Source organism: Motacilla alba, chromosome 4, assembly GCF_015832195.1.
Source record: "Motacilla alba alba isolate MOTALB_02 chromosome 4, Motacilla_alba_V1.0_pri, whole genome shotgun sequence".
Lineage (NCBI taxonomy): Eukaryota > Metazoa > Chordata > Aves > Passeriformes > Motacillidae > Motacilla > Motacilla alba.
Window position 1 is genome coordinate 15,119,694 of NC_052019.1, and position 22,402 is coordinate 15,142,095.

Genomic DNA, 22,402 nt, shown 5'->3' on the forward strand with positions numbered 1-22,402 from the left:
CAACACTCAAACTCCGAAATACAAATTGGGATACAGTCATAAAGGTACTGTTATGCCACAACAGTAATGCCAGGCCTTAGCACGTGAAAAAGAGAATCAAAATTTATTACTCAGAATATCAGCATCTTCATTCTTCCAGCCAACAACTAACTTATCATTAGAGGAGTAGTGAGTACCTGGTAGAGAAAACCTGATGAACAAAAGAGACACTTCCTTGAAAATCTCATTCAGAGTCTTTTAAAAGTTTTAAGGTACCAGTTTTAACAACAGGATGGTCTTTTACTGAAAGGCACAAGTGAGTAGAATGTGTTTATGAAGCTTCTGAAGCAGTCCAGAAAGATTGTCAAAGGAAAATACTTTGATGACCACAAGTCAATACAGACTGAGAATACCATGTCAAAGGTTTTCTGGCTTACAAGTAACATCAGTGATCCTCAACCACCAGTCACAGAGTTATCAGTACAAAACATCTGCAGCCTATCACTCTTCTGCTTGTGTTGATGTTTCTCTGACTAAGTAAAAGCAACTCAAGAGAAGCCAATGTAAATGCACACAGCAACCATGCCAAGGGACTAAAAATTCTAAGAGACTACATAAAACCAGGAACACAACTGCTCTTCTAAACATGGTCTCAACTCTGAAAACTGTCACAGGAGATTACATCTGTATGAAGTTGCATACAAACTTGCACACAGCATCCTATAAAATATTTTGAGAATGTGCTGTGTACAGAACAAACTTGAATATCACCGAAATTCAATTCAAATGCTGCCCTAGAGTCAGATCAACCGCTCTTGATTGCTGTGCTTTACAGGAATTAAACTTTTGTAGAACAGATTCCATTCAAATAATATTTTTAGAGAATTTCAGAATCATTTAGGTTGGAAAACACCTTTCAGATAATCGAGTCCCTCTGTTAACTTATCACTGCCAAGTCCATCATTAAAGCACAGTCTATCCTCCTTTTAAATACCTCCAGGGATGGTGATTCCATCATTCCCCTGAGCAGCAGCCTGTTCCATTGCTTTACAATCATTTTGGTGAAGAAATTTTTCCTAATATCTGATCTAAACCTCCCCTGGCAGAACTTGAAGTCCTCTTGTCTTAACTTAGACTTAGTTTCTCACTAATCTGTCTGTATGACTAGGAAAAAAAAACAACTGCAATAAACAATATTTTTTGACATTTTAATTAAAAATACAATCTATCAATGTTCTATTCAAAGTTCTACATAACTTCTTGAGCTTCTCATTCACATGGGAAGCAGAACCAACAGTAATGCTGTGACAAATTCAGAACAAGTGTCCTGGTTTGGGCTGGGACAGAGTGCCTTCTATCTTTAGTGGCTGGTTTTTTGGATTTAGTGTAAGAATGCTGATAACACACTGAATGTTTTGGTTGTTGCTAAGAAGTGCTTACCCTGAGTCAAGTATTTTTCAGTGTCATTTGCTCTACTAGTGAAGAGCTGCACAGAAGGCTGGCACAGAGCGTAGCCAGGACAGCATGTCCCAAACTGGCCAAAGGGATATTCCATACCACAGAGCATCACACCCAGTATATAAACTGGGAGTTACCCAGATTGGGGTCTAACACTGTTCAGGGACTGGCTGGGTACCAGGCAGTGGCTGGTGGACAACTCTGTCATTTGTTTCTTTTAGGGCTCTATTAGAGTCTCTCTCCTTCTCCTTTTCATTACTGTTATTATTATCATATTTAGTATTATTATTAGCATATTTTGTTTCAATTATTACATTGTTCTTATCTCAACCTATGAGCTTTACCAAAACTTTCCAATTCCCTTCCCCACGGGTGGAAGATGGAAGGAGTAGTGAGTGGCTACATGGTACTTAGTTGCCAGCTGGAACTAAACCACAACATCTTAGTCACAAAAATATCCTCACAGTTTCAATTTCCTCAGTTTGATGACAGAAGAGCTGTCATCAGCTCAACCCTCTACTAAGTACAAGGGATTACTGCAAAGATTAACTACAGAAAACTGCTTTCTAGAAAGTAAGAAGAGTAAGAAGATCCTAGCATTTAAAATATACTCCAGTGTTCTTGCATTGTACACTAGAAAAGACCCTTTCATATTGACTAAACAGGTAATCTACAGTGTACCACTAACATGTTTCCAACTGAGAGAGATTAACATGTCTCCTCCATAAATCCATAGAAGCATTTTTATTGTAGCAGAATCATCTTCCACTTTGGCTAATAACATTTAAAAAAGGATTTTGAGGTGTGGCTCTGCATAATATAGAAAAGGGACAATTATTTCCTACAAAGACAAGGAAATCAAGTAAATGGATTAAGTCTCATGATTTGTCACCTTTTGGCGAATACACAGAACTGACTGCAAAGCCTGCAGCAATGAAATGATGTAGTCAGTGTTCAGTGAGAGCTGATCATTGCAGTTGTAGTACACAATCAGGCACACGGTTCAATCTGTATTTGTCACAAATCATTCCTATCCTTCGCATTAAGCTGTTTAATACACAGAAACACACACAGGCTGATGTGATTTCATGCCTGTCATAGCATCCCAGCATTCTGCATTCATTTTTCTCAATAGGTGTTTTTACTTATTGTCTCTAGTAACTACTCACTGCCAACACTGAAAAGTACTTTCAGGACATCTTAAGCACTAACTAATGAGACCTTGTGACTAATATCACATCCAAACTCATACTGCTGTAGTCATGCACATCATGAGTACCACAGAATCGCAAAGAAACAAAATTAAAAGCTCACATTGCCCAAGCTATGACAACTACAAAAAAAAAGCCAAAAAAAAACCAAACAAGAAAAACATAGAATAGTGCTGGTAATTTCAATACCTCACTTGAAAGTAGGGGCCCAAGTTTTAAGAATTAGACATTACTGAGCTGATGTGGTAACTCAGAGTGTGATATTGTACAACTTTAGAAACCACTGAATGGAGGGAGATATAAGAAGCTGAAACAGCTTAAGCCACTTCCAAACACTTCACATTTTTACAGCTGTGCATGAAGTATGGCAGAATACAGACAGGAAGATTTCACATGAAAATTACATGTGGGTCTTTTTCCTCATGAATGACAAAATGAGAACAATAATTAAAGAGCACTACAATGATACAATTTCAATCATTCTGGCAGCAAGGTAACAAAGCAGTGGGCAGTAGAATTTTTCTGTAGAAAGCAGTTAGTCTTTTCCTTCAAAACTATCCCAGGCATACAGTAATGCTGCACAACTGAGTTAAATATTAACACTTGCCTGGCTTCAGTGAACTCTGCTCTGGAAAGACGGTATCATGAGAGTCTTTGTCCAAGATGTAGTTCCTCTAATGTCCTACCAGATTCCAGAAATAATGTTACATGGCTTCAAAATTTAGCTGAATATAATTTACCTTGCAATTTTCACACCTCAAACTAGTAAATAAAAGGATCCAGGGCATCCGGACTGTCCTTCAAATGCACCTTATTATGATACACGATTTATATCTTTTCACCTAATTATTTTCTGGATTATTTGAGCAACTTGGTTTAGTGGAAGGTAAACCTTCCACCTTTAGTTCGCCCCCCATGGCAGGGGGGCTGGAACTGGTGATCTTTAAGGTCCCTTCCAACCCAAACCATTCAATGATTCTAGGATTATTCCATTACTACTTCAAATATTTTTTGTGCTTTAAGTCATGCTCTCTAAGATGCTCTTTACAGAATTTTACAAGTGGTTTCATTATGCTAAGTCTTAAGTTCCCACATTAGCTGTATAGGCTAGACTATCAAGGAATCAAATTTTAAAACTTCTTCAAACAGCCAAGTATCTTAATACTAAAGAGTAAGACTTAGCCATTCTATTATCCACTATATAAAATCTTATATCGCTTTACTATTACTAACACTGAATACACCAAAATGTTTAAGCATGAGATGATCATTCTATCTGCATGAATTCAGTGAAAATCCAAGCACTCCTTCACAGAGAAACTCTCTCACACTAATGTTAACCAGCAAATTATGACAATACAGAAAAAAACCACACAGAGACTTCAACATTCTACAGCATGCACTGAACAAGATGTTCAAACTCCTCAGCCTTTGAGTATATTTATCTTTACATCTACTAATTGACAGAAAATCTCCACTGAAACAAAGCCTTACTTCTCAAAATACCATAAACACAGAAAGCCATACTTAAGAGGATATACAAGCTTATTATTCATAGTGATACTATGCAAGCCACACTACTATACCTCCATATTCCATCTCAGCATGCTTCTGTTTCAGCTCAGTCAGTTGTTAAAAAAGCAGAAGCATGCCATGCTCAACATTTATCCTGCAGGATTTACAGCAGTTCAAAGTCAAACTATGGCAAAATTTCCACAATGCACCAACTGACATCAACCAGGAACTGAGCAGATCAATGTTACAGAAAAACCCTACTTTTTACAACACAATAAAAATCAAGCGTTAGTACTCATGCCTCAAACTTTCCAATTTATGGTTTGTCAACCATGAGACAAATTTAGAAAGTATAAATCCAAGTCTTTCCCGTGTTTAGAAAACCATTGTATCCGTGTATGTCCCTTCCCTTCGGAAAGCTAAAAACAAGCAAATTGCCTCATAAATATGTAGAAGAATTACTTCTAGAATACTGGTATATTCTATAAAATTAAATTAAAATACTATCAAATTAGAATGTTACCAAATACACTGGCTACCCACAAACTTGGATAAGTTTTAGGGAAAACGATTTTTTTTTTCAAGATGACTTGTGACACTTGTAAAAAATCCCCTGTGACAAAATCAAGTCAAACGTAGATCACAATCTACATAAAATACCTACACAGTGAAGAAAATTCTAGTGTGAAATCAGTGCTCATCATAAGCAAACTCAATTGAAAGTTTAAGGAACTAGTTATTGGTCTGTAATTTTCAAGGTATTTCTATTTAACATCATACTTAAAATGCCATGATCCACATTTTATCCAGTAGTAAAACTTGTGTCTCCATCTACTGGTTGAAAAGCATTAGGTTCCATGATCCGTAGGGGCTATGACTACACAGGTGGTCACACTACTGATCCTTAATGTTTGCTACTCAACAGTATGATATACTCTCTCAATAAATTAAAGAAGCAAAGCAGCTCAAGGTTTTCAAAGCATTGGTATCTACCCCTCCAAACTCTTTTTTTTTTTTCCAACAGCTGTACAACTGAAATTACTCAGCATCAAGCAGAGCGTTATTAAAGACAAATTACAGTTTACCAATATTTGTCATTAATATGTTCAAAATCACGAGTAGTTAATGCACAAGATTGCTTAAGCAAGTGATTTCCAAGAAAACCAAGACTGTGTGTTGGGTATTTTAATAAGACTTGCTTATTGAATTTAAAGTAGTTAAACCATTTGGAACATGAAATGCAACCTGGACAAAGAGAAATTTGTTCTTGCTGTATAAAAAAGCTTAAAAAAAGTCTCTCTACAATTGTTTCTGGTATGCTTTTCAGCAACTGACACTACAAATGAACAATGCTTTCACTACACTGTGTAATCTGCAGACAAGTACACTTGTCTGAGTACTTAGTTACTTTGGCATCCAACCCACATGCACTCTGAATATATTATTTTAAACTTAACTGCACAGACTGTCACATGATGTCATATGATTTCTTTATTTTTGTCTTACAGGCCTCCTGGTGCTCCTCAACTCTTCACGAGTCTGATTACATATGGTTTTCCAATCATCTTTTAGAGTTGTTTGGGTTTTGATTGTTTTGTTAAGTTGTTTTTTTTTTTTAAATCAACAAGCATTCAAGACATTTTCTTGTTTATTGATACAATTCACTGCATTTCAATTGGTTCCTTCAGTTTAGACTATTTAGTCTCATCCAAATAATTCACATTTCCCTGAACAATTACTCTTATGAAGTCAACACACACAAAATTTCCAATACTGATGTCATATATACAGCAATTTAAAGATATGAATACACTGTCACTGAAAAAATGTTTTAGATGGATATTTTCATCTTAATAACATAAACATATATATATTTTAAAGCTTTTATACGAATAAAATTCTATAAATGCTGACACTTAAAAAACCCTTTTTATTTGAGTTTATTGTTCAGCTAATAATACCCTGAAGAAGTCTTTTAGCATTTTACAAGTTTAAGCATGTATTTTACAGCAAACCTCTTCTAACTGTATTATTTATTCAATGCTAACATTTTCAAACAGGCAACCATTGAGGATTATAATAATATATTTCAGTTATTGATATTGTGGTCTAGTTAAAGTTTTGCTTAGATATCTTTTCTTTCTCCATTTTACATGAAAGATACTTGCATGGAAACTGAACAATGGGGTTTTGTTTTATGTGTATTTTTTACCAAACTCTTAGTTTTTCAATATATCCTTCATAAAAGAACTGTGGTGTCATAAATTTCTAATTGTACATGAAGCACTAACAAAAATTATTACATTAACACATAAGGGTATATTTTCCTGTTAGCATAATTAAAGATGTAAGAGAAAATAAAATCCAAGCAAGGTTGTCTGAAGAGTATACTTGCCCACACAAGTACACACTAGAATTTTTTTAAATGGACTATGTGATCTATTGCAAATATTTTCCTACAATTATGTTTCAGTTTGGCTTCAGAAAAAGAAGCTATTTTGAGCAAATCTAATTTCCAGTTTGAGATTTTAAGAAGTGGTACACCACACACTATGCAGGACTTCACTGATGTGAATCACAATTGTGATTATACAGACTGATAAGAAAAATATGTCCCAAATGTGGAATTCTAAGAAACTGAGAGCCAAGCTTGCCAAGATTAGGTGGCATTGCATTTCTCAAACAATAAAAAGCCTCTACATGCACACAATACAACACGAGACCATGCTAAGAATGAAACAAAACCAACCTTGCTGTTAGACCCCGATGAGAGCTGTCTCAAAAAAATAAAAAAAAACAAAGCGAGGTTTCAAATAGTGACAACTAGAATCAGCTTTCATTAGGCTTTTATTTTTTAAATAACAGAATCAAATATAACTGAAGATAGTTAACAAACATATGCTAAAGTGCTGTATTTTATTATGCATAGAATTATCTATGAGCCTAATACTAAGACACCTGGCAATGAACTTTCTGAACTCCCTAAGACTGAGGTTAAGCATTACAAAAGAAACCTGCTTTAAGTAAAAACAAAAATATAGCTATGAACCTGATTGAAGCACTACTTAGAAGAAACCTCAAAAAGCTTATGGCACTATAAACTGAGGTACAGCAGGGGCAATAGTTTTTCCAAGATAACCTTTTTTAAACTGGGCCAAATTGGTCCACAGGCACTCTACGTGAAAAATACTTTAAGATAACTTATTTCCACCATGATGTAAAGTTACATGAGAAAATACACCTACCACAAATTGCACTGAATCAATTTCATGTGTTTGTCATTTAAACTAAGTGTTGGTTTCTCCTTTGGGGTACGTTGGTTAATTTCACATTCTACTCATTTGTAACCAGTCTTTTTACTGATTACCTGTAGATGTCTAAATTTGGCTGACAGCACAGAAGGAAAATGAAAATCAGGATTTACTCACCAAGGAGGAATCCCTATGACACCACATTCCATCCTGTAAAGGAAGTGAAAGTGCTCTTCCCTTGGGTCTGATTTACAAGAAAGAAAGAAAGAGAAGGTTGTAATGTTGCTACACTATGCACTGTTATGGAAAGGAGTACTGGATCTGAGAGTATACTAGAGGAAAAAAAAAAAAAGCATCTTCCGTTTTTGGTTGGTAGAAAATTTGGTGGGCAGATGCACAACTTCCTAAATGAACTTCAGGTGACAAAAGGAAGTTTATGGATTTCATAGCTAAATTCCTCAGAGAGGAAAAGAAAAAAAAAAGGAAAAAAAAGGCTTGAGACTAAGTGTACAACAGAGGTTCAAATTTCTTTAATAGCCTGATAATATGAACAAATAAATAATGTCCATAAGAATGCTACTGTAATTGTTTGTTTTATTCTTCCAGATACGCTTTATTTCTACGGTTTCTTTCTTGGAATAATGCCATTCTATTTATTTCCTACTGAATATAGCTGAAGTCATTCGTGTTATTGCTGACAGGACCTAAATTCACTTACTTCAGAGAGCAGAGTAAAAGAAAAATACAGAACAGGTATTTATAATCTTATCTATATCTACTTCCACATGGAAGAATTCACAGAATATTCTGAGTTGGAAGGGACCCACAAGGATCATTAAGTCCAACTCTTAAGTAAATGGCCTGGACAGGGATTGGACCCACAACAGTGGTGTCACTAGCACCATGCTCTAGTTCCTGGTGGGACTCAGCTCTGGTGTGAGGCACTGGAGGTGCCACTGGAGGTGCTGGGGCATGTGAGGGGTGGGTGGGTGCTGCTCACACAAAGCAGGATCTTGTTGGGTTTCCACCATCCAGGTGCTGCCCTCATCCCTGGATCCACTCCTGGCAGTGGGGGGGTGGGGAACTCCCGCAGACCAAGTGTGTGTGGGAGGTCTCTTGTAAAGGTTTTGTCAATCTATCTTTACGTGTAAGAAAATATATAATCTTTTACTGTATTTTCTTGAAAAAACTAGTACTTAAGAGAAAAAAAAAATCTCACTTTCCCTCACAAATCCTTTCTTGCTTTGTGGAGATGATGGAAAATGCCTTTAAACATAATTAAATTGGGAGTCTTATCAGAGTTTCACTAACATGCAATTTTAGCTTTCATATCATGGTGCTTTACAAATAATACAGAAGAGCATTTCCACATTCCCACATCGCCCTTTATTGGCATGCAATATATTTTCAAGAAAGCTAGTAAGTTGGCTCTATGAAAGAGGTTCAAAACAGGCAGCAATATTAATCTACCCAGAATCTCTGGGTCTGAGGTATTGATTAAAAATATGTCTGAATTGTAAAATGAAATTGTACCTTTCAACCTTGGGTAAAGTTAGTTTTAGGAACCTGTCACCAAGGACTCTAATTCAAACAGAACTCCACCAGGTACACTTCTCTGTCTACCATTGTTCCACTTCGCTGGAACAATGAACCTTTTATGCTGTCAAAGAATGTTTTAATAAAGTGAGAATAGCCTACAAGATTCAAAGAGAATAATTTAGGAAAGTTCTTTTCTTGTCTCAAAAGAAAATACAGTAGAGCTGCTTTTTCTAATTTCAAAAGTTGTAATCTAATTTTGTAAAGTGCTTGTTAATTTTTTTTATAAGCAACCTGCGACTTATAAAGCACAGACTAATGAAGCTGCACCTGCCAAAACCATCACCATGCGATGATTCAGCCTTTGCCAGTTAGATCTCAGTAATTAAACAAAGCAGTTTAGTTCACTCAATGATGGAATCTTGGATTCTTCTGACTGAAGTTCTTGAAGTTTTTAAAAAGATTGCTTTGTCAGCACCAATATAGCTCTGACAAAAACACAGAACTGAATTTGCTCAAAAGGAAAGATCAAGTGATGAGGAAGGATGACAGAAGTCAAACTGAAGTGCTTACACTGTCTAGGTAGAAAAAGTAAACTATTTTCTGTAAGATACATTACTCTTTGTTTCCTTTCAGAACTCCGTAAAATGAAATATTACAACACATATTACAATATGTGGAAGAGGCTATAAACTACTTCCCCTATATTTAAGCACTTTGCATAATATACCATAGACAGGAATTAGCCCATTTATATAGAATGTGGTTTTACTGTTAAAAAAAAGGGCAATATAATCTTTCTCTACACTGAAAAGAGAGGATAGAATTATGAGGAAATAAATGAACTGAGGAGTAAACTGGAAGGGAAACAGAACACTCATTGCTCAATTACTCCACTAGGATGTTGAGAGAAAAGTTAGGATGAAGGGAGGAGCACTTTTATTTACTACACAGAATGGAATATGATGTGGCAGGTTCAAGTAACAACTAGTCAACATTTATTTGATATTTGCAAGGAAGAACAAGCCAGAAGATAAACAGCCACCTGCTTCTGTAAGTACCTTTTGTAATTACAAACGTGCTTTACTTATTCAACTCTATTTTGTTACAAATACATAAATATGTATTTCCTGAGCTGGAAGAAAATCACAATTTTTTTTTTGCCATAACAAATAAAATCAGCATAACTACAAAAAACAAGAAAACCCCCAAAAATTCAAAGTGCAGGCTCTGAATACTTGGAAATAAGAATTATTACATCTGAAGAAGTTTCATTACATACTATAGACTTGAGTACTAAAACTTTCAGTAAAAAGCCACAAACTTTAGAACATGAATGAATTAAACAAAGCCTCTACTGAACAAGCAGAGATTCTAGTAAACTAAATTAGAACCACATTGGAAGAAATTGTGAAGAAATTGCTTCAGAAGTTGTTACAAAAACAAAGACTTCTTCACTCAAGATAATCCCAGTTTCACACCATCTTACTTGATAACATTTTAACACAATCAAGTTCAATAGATTAAACCACCTTCTGTTGTCCCTGACACACAAAGTACTGTCAAGCAAGCAGACTAAATATTAGCATTGCAGGTGCATGTATGCATATATACACATGTCACATACATGTGAGTGCATACAGTGCTTCAAACGTCCCTTTTGTCAGCATATTGAACAACAACTTCAACCAGTAACTGGTCGTTGAAATCTTTAATTATAATTTCAGAAGAGCAGAAAATTTCTTTGTCAAAAGCAAAGCTGAGTTTATAAATGAGGAAGAACACTTTTAAAACAGAAAAATGTAAGATTCAAACAATACATTGAACTCCATTACATTTACCTGAATTTAGTAATAGCATCTATACACATCTACAAATAGGCACAGAATTTGCCTTATCGTCAGGCTAAAACCAAATAACTGTCATTTTTACACAGCTAAGAAAACTCTCGTGTAAGTCTGAGGTTCAGTTCAAAATTAACAGCACAATAGAGACTGCCATCTAGTGCCTATGTTTAACATCACCCATACAAACATCTCAACTTTAGACTATATTTTACAATATTATTTTTTTGTAACTAGACTAGCATTTGCTTGTAATCAGAACATACATTTCTAAACTATGCATATGAAAGACCTTCACATATAAAAGACAATATTGATAATGCAAATACAAACAGCTTGATTTAAAAAAAATCAGTAATCATAAATCAAGTTTTGGAAAATTCAGAATAAAGATCCTGAAGTCTTTATTTATTAAAAAAAATTTACACCAATACAACTGCTCCTTTTATTTTTAGACTACACTTAAGGCTTACACAACCAACTTTACCATGAAGTAGTAGGTTTTATGAAGGAAATTAATTCTATCCAATTTTTGATGCCTATGCCAGAAAACCTAAAAACTTTATGTATTAGCAACTTTTTAGTATTGATACAAACAGAAAATCAAGGCATTAAGATCTAAAATTTCTTAATATTCTGCTTGGTTTTCCTCTCCATGCTTCACTCCCTAGGATTCTTCAGAGGAAAGAAAATAACACTTTTTATTCAGGGATCTTTTCAGCAAAGTTTTCTAATAAAATAAGGAAAATAAGGAAAGCTTTAACTGTTAAAAAACAAACAACTTCTGTTTTAATATCAAAGAGCCTATCAAAAGACCTGAGCCAAGTATAAGAAATTTTAAAAAAAATGTTCACATAGATGTTAGATAAAAGAACAAAACCATAAGGTAGGGTTACATCTCTCTCCTTTACTAACCTGAATATGCCTAAGTGGTGCTGTTATCAAACTGTTGTGTCTGAAGGAAGCAACGGTGACAGTTAGTGACTGCTGGTAAAGCTTAAAGGTCACACACACACCTTTACTTTGGCTAGTTTAGACTGAGACTTCTATTTTCCAGTGGAAGAAGTCATTAGTAGTTCAAACAGCGCTGAAAGGCCATAAAATGAAGCATACACATAAATGGTGAAATATTATTTAAGGGTATCAACACCTTTCTCTTGAATCAACTTACCGTAAGCCATAGCAAGGCAAAGTGATGAACCGGAACATTGCCAGAAAAACTCTCAAAGGAAGCAGGGTGAACACATACAGAAAAGCATCCAGGCACAAAAAGATTCCAAAAAACATCAACTAAATTACAAAAATAAACAGAAGTATGTTAGTAGGTTATAAAATTCACAAGAAGTTTATAAAGAATTATCTTATGAAATATACATTTACATAAGACTAATTAACCAAATAAGCACAATATTCTCACTTGTTCAATCAGCTGAACCATAAAAAAATTAACATGCTATGCATTTAAAGAATATTCAGCAAAAATTCTGCACCCCAAGGTCCAAGCAGTGAAGGCTTTTGTAGACTTTCACAGCTCACTGAACTCAGTCTTTATTTAATATATAAATTGCAGTTGAAGATAACTGTAGCTCATTTTCCAATGGTGACTTTCCTGTAAGGTTACCAAAGTTCACGTTTTAACCTTAGGGGAAAAACCCATAGAGCTGTGTGTAAATGTGCACAGCCATTTTATTCCTACCTCCTTTTTCAACATTATTACTCCCCCCAAAATTTTCTATTGCCTTGTAAATTTTCTATTGCACAGCCAATTACAGCTGTGGTAGATCTCCTTCAAAGAATAACTACCTTTTTCATACAAAGAATATAACATACAAAGAGGTAAACTTTCAGTTGCTCTCAGTTTAAATGTCTTATCCTTAATTTACATAAACATTAAAGCCATTCATTGGGCTACAAGCCAAGCAACTCTATGATAATTAAACTAGACAAACTCCACAATTCCAAAGCTCCTATATACCAGGTTCTCCCCACATGACATTCCTTCTTTATCTGCTCTTTAAATGATTCTGTGTTCTATCTAAATGGAAGTCTAGAAATATGGTTTTATGCTTCTGCCAGACCATGAGCTAGTATTTTTTCCTGCAAGGATAATCCCATAGAAGCCAGCCTAACTGGCTACACAATCAAGACTAGCAACATCGAAGCAGACCTAGACATCCATGTCAAATATGCATTTACATGTGAAAGTTGTATGTACTGCCGATGGGAAAGGAAGATACTGGGGTGAGGGTGTAAACCACAGTACAAGTAAATTACTTTTATCTCTCACAGTCCCTTTGCCTTTCAAAGTACCTTCTTTGTCAGCTTGTGCAATGGCCAGTCCTATGTCCAGTGAGCACTCTTACACCTCATACATCCTTGTAACTCCAAAAGCAATCCTACAGACTACACTCCAGAACAACTATCTACAAGCCACATAAGACAACTGACTTAGGCACAACAGCACTGCCATCATTCAAGTTTTTATTTTCCTTTATAATATTATTTCAACCAATTCTACAGTGGTAGAATACTTCAATACCATCATGATGTTAAGGTCTCGTTCCTGATATTTACTCATTCATATCTAGTACTGTCTTCTAAAATGTCATCATTTTCAGTAATTATTCAAAGTTATCAGGAGCAGTGCTTACATGAACTGCGGATCAATTTATGCACTGCCTTAATATGCCATTAAGCTATCTATTTCTTTTAAAATAAATTTTAAACTGGGTGTTGAATATTCAAGCACTGAAGATGACCAGAACTGAACACTTAGTATTTTTGAACTCCTTAACCCAAACAGAACAGAAAGATGGCCTGTCCTGTCATTTTGCTTGCGTTCTTTCAGGACGTCTCTATAATCTCAAAAACAACACTACTTTTCCTTTTAGATTTAGACAGACTTCTTCTCCACCTGAGTGCAATGATGGTTTTTCACGTTCTACAAGCTTGCATTAATATTTGCAATTATTGTTGAATGTCCTCATTTTCCCAATGTTTTTACTACAGGCACTCAATGAAATATAATTGGTGCTGAATCTTCTACTCCTTTCTGTAAACAATATTTTTGCTGTTCCATTCCAGATATTAAGGAACTAACAGAAAAGCCTGCAGAGCTTTTCCATCATCAAACCTATAATTTAAGACGGGAGCACAAAGTTTAATTTTGAGATCAAAATTAAAACAAAATGAGATTAAAATCAAAATGAGATCAAGTGAAAACTGTTCCCTTAAGATGGCAGGAATAGAGACTACCAGGCCACCTCATTTAGTAGAAGTAACCTACTACAATGAAAAGCTCCCACTGAAACTATACAAAATGCCTGAGGGGAAGTAGCACTTAGGTGGTAAATTATCTAGCTTCTCTAAACAAAGAAAGTAACCAGAACAACAACAAAAATACTACCCTTTGAACATTACACTCCTGTCTAAAACTATGGATGTTCAATAAGTGCCTATTAAGTAATATCTCCCAAGGCTAGGCTTTGATAAATTTTCTCCAATTTATTCTCACTCTACCTGATTAGTTTTCATTCTTATTCTGTAATTATACTATTGGGTAGTAAACAAAACAAGCCATCAAGAAAATTCTTCTCTTCCTTTACTAGTGTCTCACATGCTTTATTTCAAGTAAGTGAATTTTTGTATCACGTTGGCAAGCAGTTTTTGCAACAGGTGATGATCTGTACACCATTTAGTTGTTTTTTAGGTGCTCAATTTGATAAAGTTAGTATGTATACTAACATGGACCAAGTCAAGGGAAAGAACTAAAAAATTATTTCATAATCTCAGTGTAAAAGATAACTATCATTTTAAAAATATCTTTGTTATCCAGTTTCATATTATTTCATATTCAAAGCACAGACTGAAGTTTGATTTACCATGCAAAACCTATCAGTTGCACCACTTACAGCATTAATCTTGTTTATAAAAAAGATTGCTGGATATTACGTATTCCTGCACTCTGAAAGTTTTATTGAAAAGCTATGGTGACAATCCTTCAGAATAATTTCTGTGCCTTGGAGACAGCATGTAATAATCTACATAATTAAAAATGGAGATGATGTGGAAATGCTGCATTGTTGAACTGAGTCTCTACCATAAGTGGAATATTCTATCATAAACTGGAATGGGTAAATGCTGAGGATGTGAAGACACCATCCCTGGAGATGTTCAAAGCCTTCAATCCTGAAGCCAAAGGCTGTAGCCAAAGGCATGGACCACTCCATGGGTCCATCCCAATCTCATTCATTCTGTGATTTTCTGCAGTAACTGACTGGGAAATTAATTTGGTAAAGCCAGGCCTCATGATGGCTGAAGGACGAATTTAATGATACTGAAGAGGGAACATGAGCACTATGACCAAGGGAATCCTGCCCACCCTTAGTCCCTCCTCCACTGCTCCTTCAACTTTAGTTTAGTCCTTGTACAGACTCTGGATTCTCAAGAATGGCTGAGCAAATCAGCTCACTGTTCTAGCACAGGGCAAACAGAGCAAGGAAAGTATAACATTCACTGCTCAGCTATGAGCAGATTTAACTCCTGGAATGGTCCAACAAGAACCACAGCTCATGCAAAACAGGCAGTATGCATAAAGCAGGAGACTGAAGTGGGAGAAGAGCAAAACAAGCTCCTTCCTTCAGTCTAAATTAAAATGATTTAGCCCTATGTAACTTCATCCCTAGAGATTTTGGGAATTTTAGCAGTATTAATTTTAGTGTTATCATTACACTGCAGCCTAGCCAAACCTTATTACCAATGGTGCCTTACTCATCAATCCTGAGCACACTGCTGCTGCTCCCTAATCAACATGGTTAAGCCAGAACAAAACCTTGGCTCACTACAGGGCCAGAATAATATTTAAGCTGCCATAAAGGAGGTGGCAAGAATCCTTAAGGAAGGGCCATAACACTGGGACAGAGAGGGGAGATGTGGCCAACAGTGGCAAGAAGCAAAATAAAAGAGTATGAAAATTAATTTAAAAGCCTTAGAAAAACTCATCTGTCACCATATTTTTATAAGACTGAAATCTTCCCATCCTCAGAGAACTTTACACTGGAAAAAATATTTGAAAAAAACTTTCTTTAATGTAAAATTACATTTTGCCGTAAAAAGTTTTCTTTTGCTTGATTATTCCTTTAAGGATCAGTGACATCTTTATATTTGAATTAATGTGTCATCATCTGCTCTTGTTTGTCTCTGCTAATAACATGAGTTGCCAGCAGCAACAAGAAAACAGGCAAAAAAAAATTCTGAAACAAAAACATTTAAGTAACATAGTAAGTAAAATGTTAAGTTTAAGTAACATTGAGAAATATCATTATAGAGGTTTACATCTTGCTTTTGTAGCTAAAGTGTTCTTTAAACACTTATAGTTCTTTAGATAGTTCTTCAAATAATTTAACTCAACAGATTTCATCTCCAAATTGAATCAAAAGTTAAAGCATACTTCACCTTTTCCAGTTCTTTTGGTATCCGCATGCATGTGTACACTCTCTCTCGCCGCTCTGTGTATTTTGCTTCATTGTGCTCAAGGAAATAACCTCTCGTTAGCTCAGCACTGATGAATCTCAGCAAGGAAAGATCTATTCAGAAACACACATAGGCAGAAGTCACTTCAGGCATGACCTCCAGAGGGTGAGAAGCTGCTATACTTTTGTTACTTATTTTATATTTTATATTTGTTATACTTATTATATATTTTGTTACTTGCTACATGTTTCATTCACATGGCCTCTAACCCAGAAGGTTTCTGCTGAAGGTTGAATAACTTTGCAGGGAAGGAGTTACACGAGATGCAAGTCCAGTGCTCACACATTCATTTCCCTGCTGCCTCCCAACAAACAAGCTACTTTTCCCAGGAAACTAGACATCCCATTTTTACAAAACATTACTCAAAGCTGCTACACAAAATGCAACATGCTGAGTGAATCTAATCACTAATGTATTATCAGACCCCCTAAATTTACTAAATTCTGTTTTTGACTTAAAAGCTGTTTTCTCACTCAGCAACATTAGCAAGTTGTTTTTTATTTTAAAGCATAGCTTTCCGCAACAGCAAAATGGTCACAGACGTGCGATCCCAAGCGATTCAGTGCACAAACAGTACAAACACACTGAACCTTTGGTGATCAGGTCTTTCACAACCAAAAAGACATCAAGCACGTACAGATCTCCTGTGCTTTAATGGCTGTAGGTAAATAACCTGAAGGCTGACTGGCCTGTGTTTAAGCAGCTCATACGGCTTCTAAAAAAGACTTTGCACAGAAGAGTCTTACAAAATTTATAACATATGAAATTATAATTATGAAATTCAGGCTGTCAGCACAAGAAGGTTGAATGTAAGCTTCAACACTCACAGACGATGTCTGACATTACCACCTTCTTGTAACACTTCAGAGACAGAACACTACAATGAAGTTCAACATCTCTGGTTATTGGCATTTAAAAACAGAAACTCTCAATGTTCACACAATACCCAGAAGATGAAAATCACTCATCTAGACAAACAGATAAAAAGCTAGAGACACTTACTATGATACAAGCTCATGTTCACAAATGGTAAATTCAAATTTCAGCCAAAGTCTTAGGGACTAGAGGAGGGAGAAGTAACCTTGTATGGTAGAATGCTCTACATTTTTCAGGGCAGGAAAAGGCTGTATATACATTCTTAGTAAAACAACTTAGGTAACAGCTGTTAAGAGCAGAATGCAAGTATTGACACTCCGCATGAAGAATTCACACAAAACTGTCTGAGGCAATGCCTTCTCAATATTAGTCACATTGAAGATAAAGACTTTCACAGTAGCCAGAAGATTACAAAGAGTTTTAAAGCAAAGCAGGATTCAGCTCAAGCAGAAATACAAAAGAAGCAAAAGAGGGTGTGCTTACAGACCGCATTACCTCGGGTGGGAGGTGTGATTACAACTACCCTTGTAGTTTGTGGTGCTGCATTAATATTCTCTATACGTCTGGTATTGTGATTTATCATGCTGCCGATACTGATCACAGCTATAAAACTCACTAACTACCTGTTAATTATGTGTTGTTAACAAATCATGATTTTCTTTAAACTATGAGAACTGACCCATTTTCCTGTGTATGAGCTTGTCACTGGATAGTGATTTTGATGATCTGTGTATTACTGATCCACTTCTACTAAGTAGGCCAAAACCACTCAAAGCCTTAAAGGCATTTATTTTAAAACACACAAAACAACATCTTGCTTAATGGGTAATAATAAACTAATATTTACATACAAAGTTTCAATCAAAGTTCATTCTGTAAAATCACTGCTCAGACCCCTTGTAACCTTGTTTTCTGGAGTCTCCCTTTGTAACACTATCACTTGTAACTTTTTTGGTTACGCCAATTCTTCAATGTTAAAAACTTGAAAGTAAAAACAGGCATGTATAAACACACCAAGTAATTACTCTGTTAACTGCCCAGGTGTATTTTCTTCCACCTCAAATAAACAACCGTCTTTAACTTAAAGATACAGCAATCTCAAGCAATGGAAGTTTCCTGCACAGTAAATATATGCACATGGGCAAGTACCATGGGGTAACTTATGAGTCCCTGCCAACTTCAGATATTCTAAGATTTTAGCTAATGAGCTATTTGTTCCCATCCCTTCTTACTTAAGACAAAGTATTTTAGAGGCCTATTGCTGAAAACCAAATTATTTTAAGTTTTCAACACCTTAGACTTTCATGTCCTAGATATTGAGGGATAATCAGTCCTCATGACTGAGCTTGATCAATACACAAGCTCCAGAGTGTGACTGCAAAATCACCTCTCCAGTGACAGGGGATGCACTGGAGCACAGTCACACAGCCACCTCCCTTCTGAGCGCTTACTGCCACCCAGCACCAGCCTCAGCTCTGTGCCAGCTGTGAAACAGATCAGTGGCTGACCCTGCAGGAAAAACACAGTAACCAAAAGAACAGCATGCGACACCAAGGCAGAACAAAGTAATAAATCATTTGAAAAACAGCTTAATTCTGCTATCAAAGCATCAAGCAACATTTTCTTTAAAAGTAAACTCTACCTCCCACTTCAAATTCCTTCCCTACTTCAAATTCCCCTCTTTTGCAGTCAGAAAGTTTTAGACTGTGGCCAAAGTTTAATCTGTTCAGACAGATTCATACCCTTAGTGCTTACAGTGTGCTCATTTACCTCCACACCTCAGGACAGGAAAGCATAAGCATCTTCAAAAAACACAAAAGACACAAATCCCTTCAAGGTAAGAAGACAGTGATTTAGCTAAGTTATACTTCAATGCATAGCTGCACAAAGGATAACCACTAACCAGAAAGGAGAGGAAAAGTTGAGGATATGTGAAATGTACTGCACTTCAGTAAGTTTCTATTCTATAATCATAAATTTAATCCTAAATACAGCAGTTCCAGGCACTCACTTCACTGCTGTCAATCCTAAATACACACTTCTTCTATAAGCATGCCAATTAATCAAGAAAATATATCTTTTAAAAAGTATTTTATTCTCTTCTAATCAACTTCTAGTCCGGCTAGAACTAGTACTAGTCCTGCTTCATCAAAGTGAAGAAACCCCCACTTTGTTATTTAACATATTGTTACCCTTAGGTGAGTTAGAATTTTTAGTTGCTCAATCAAGAAGCCTGTTCTTATGTTTTTTGTCATGAAACATCAAAGAGCACCAAAGATTTTTAACTATTTTAAAATTTAAAATCAATTGCATTAACATAGTTAAGTATTGTCCACCACGTCCAGTAGCAATCCCTTTTTTATAAAGTTATTTGTTCAGCTGTTTTTCAGGCACAGCAGTATGTTTCTCGATCATTCCTTTATTTCACCTCAAAGCAACTCATACTACTACAATCAAGCTAATTCCTTTATAACTATGAAAATTACTTTACCTTTACATTCTGTAGAGTTCATCAACACCCCAGAACTGCAGTCAATGATGCTACATGTCTGATGATATAACACATCAGAAACAGACACTGCACCCATCAAACTCAAAGGAAAGCATTCAATTATCGACACATTATAAAAGTTAAATCCTAATTACCATTCTTTTTTTTTTTTTTCGATAAGACCTGTGTTATCTCATTCAGGCCAAGACTGAGAAAGCCTTGAAAGTTTAACACTTTGCACACTTTCCAGATTTTCAGCAAACCAATCATTTAAGAATACAGTAGCAATATAGTTATTTATAACCCTACCAACATTAAATTAATCCTGACACTGTGACTGACAGTTTTTACAAAAACGGCAGGGGCATTTAAAAAAGTTACTTAGTAGATACCTGAAATAACCGGTTGAAGGCTGAATGTAAATATAGCTGCATACTGACAGCAAAGGCTATGACAAGTCCCCTCATTTTTCCTTATAAATCCCCAGCTGGCAAATTTTATTTACTTTAAATAACTTTCAATAATCTGCGTACAACTGCAAAGTTCTAACAATATCCTCACTGCCAGCAGCAGAGGCAAAGACCACTATAGCCGCAGCTGTGAGCGGGTAACAAGAACTGGTAAGACGACCAAACATTTCTAGCACTTCAGCAGGAAAGCCGAGCGAAGGCGCAGCCTCCCGGCCCGCGGGGCTCGGGGAACGCGGTCACACACCGCGCCCGCTGCCACCGGGCAGCTACCGAGCCCGACAGCCGGAGTCCCACCTTCAGGGCACGGCACTCCTCCACGGACCATGCCCGGGCTGCTCGCAAACCTCCCGAGCAGCAGCAGTTCACAAACTGCGTGACAGGGCACGGGGACCCGTCCGCCCGCGCTCCGCTTCCCCAACAGCCCCGTGCGGGGAGCCGGGGCACAGCCGGCCACGCCGACGGGCTCCACGGCACCGACCGGGCCACTTCAGGGAGCGAGCCCACAGGAGGGGCTGAGGGAGAGCTCCCTGGGGGCCGCTCGCCGCCCGCGGGGCCCGGCCAGTCCCGGCGCACTTTTCCAAGTCTCTCGCCCAAGTTCGCACGGGCGGGCGGCGGCGGCGCTGCCAAGAGCCGCCCGCGCTGGGCAACACCGCTACGGCCACCCCGGTACCCCGTGCGGGCCACCCTGCTCCGGGGCTCGCTCTGCCGCGAGGAGGAGCCCGCCCGCCCCGCCGCCGCCCCTCACCCGAGAGGCTCCGCTTCTTCTTCCTGCCCCGGTCGCTCTCGTAGAAGCCCAACGTCTCCGTTCGCTGCTGCGGAGACGGCTGCCCCGGGCCGGCGGCGGGCGGCCGCGGCTCGCTGCTCCCCCAGAGAGTTTTCGGCTCCCCGCGGCCGCCGTCCTGCCGCCCTTCCCCGCCGCTGCCCGGCGCGGCGGCGGCGTCGGCAACGCCGGCCATGTTCGCCGCCCGCTGCGCGCCCGCCGCCCCCGCGCCGCGCGCCTGCCGGTGACTCATCACCGCGCGACAGCCGCGGGCCCGGCCGCGCGCCACTGCCCAGCGCGCGCGGGGCGGAGAGGGGCGGGCCGGCGCGCCGCCATCTTGCCGCCGTTAACCCCTCAGGGGCCGGGCCCTCTCCCGGCGTGTCCCGCTGTCCCGCCCCGAGGCTTCTCTCGCTCTGGGAGTCCTGCTGCGTCAGGCGCCCGGTTTGCGGCGGCGGACAGACTTAGCAGGGTCTCTGCCGCTTTTCGCAAAACGCGTGTGACGGTCACGGTTTCACGCTCCCCTCCTCACGAGCCGTGGGACAGCAGCTCAAAGCGGTTGCTAACGAGGTGATTAAACCTTGAACCACGCAAATAAAGACCTTGTTCAAAAATGGAAAGCGAGCGGTGAATTATTAACTTTAAAGCCAACAGGGTTTCAGTGAACTGGAGAGCACGAGTTGGCCCGGGCCGGGCGCCTGAGGTCACAGCCCCGCGCTGCCCCGGCCGGGGCGGCCCTGGCGGGAGCCGCGGCTGCCGGGCCTGCCCCGCCCGGCTCGCACGGAGCTCAGCGCGCCCCCCGGGCTTGGGCGTCCGCAAAGCCCAGCGAGTCCCACCAGCCCGAGAAACAGGGCCTGAAATCGCGTGGCTCGTGAAGTTCTGGAAATGCCATTCGTTCCTGGCAGCGTGGTACTGGCGGTGATGAGGCTTGCTAGAGACCATACTAATGGAAAATAATTGTTCCTGCCACAAACTGTTTGTAATTTACACACAAAGGTGAGTATAAGAAGCAGGCAGCTCAAGGTAACAGTGAAGCGCTTGTTTACAGCTGAATTCACATGGGCACGAGGACAAAATACCTGGCCTGAATTTCAAGTACGAGATCTCCTTCACATTCAGTTCTCTTGTTCTTATCATGCATTCACAGGCCAGATTCAGTCAGCTTAATATTTAGCCACTCACCCTGGGAAAACAAAGAATGTTTTATTCTTTCTTTGGAAGGCCATAGTAGTCTTCATCTATAACTCTAAGTTAATTTTACTGTTGTCTCAGAGAGCATTTCGGGCTTTGGATAGACTGGATGTGCCCATTTCCATTGCCATTAGTAGTTCTAAATGCCCCAAATCTGGCATTTCAAGCCAAATATTGTATTTTCAATCAAAATTTTGTATCCAATCCAATTTTGTATTCAATCCAATTTTTGTATCCAAATCCAAATCTTGTGTTTTCAGACAGGGGAGTGCTTTTTGCAGACAGTGATAC

The 22,402-nt window shown here is 38.2% G+C and overlaps 1 protein-coding gene across 2 annotated transcripts in view; it reads right to left on the minus strand.

Annotated features, from left to right (window-relative positions):
- TAPT1 (transmembrane anterior posterior transformation 1) overlaps positions 1-21,456 on the minus strand; it is a 49,763-nt gene extending 28,307 nt beyond the window's left edge. The window contains exons 1-4 of one of the 2 annotated variants that reach the window (XM_038134897.1): positions 20,909-21,456; positions 16,249-16,379; positions 11,966-12,084; positions 6,913-6,936 (exon numbers count right to left, since the gene is read on the minus strand). In XM_038134897.1, the coding sequence (XP_037990825.1) occupies positions 6,913-6,936; positions 11,966-12,084; positions 16,249-16,379; positions 20,909-21,176 (542 nt within the window). In that variant the 5' untranslated portion in view covers positions 21,177-21,456. The remainder of the gene's footprint in view (positions 1-6,912; positions 6,937-11,965; positions 12,085-16,248; positions 16,380-20,908) is intronic. The other variant, XM_038134898.1, reaches the window with a different exon arrangement.
- Between the last annotated feature and the right edge of the window lie 946 nt (positions 21,457-22,402).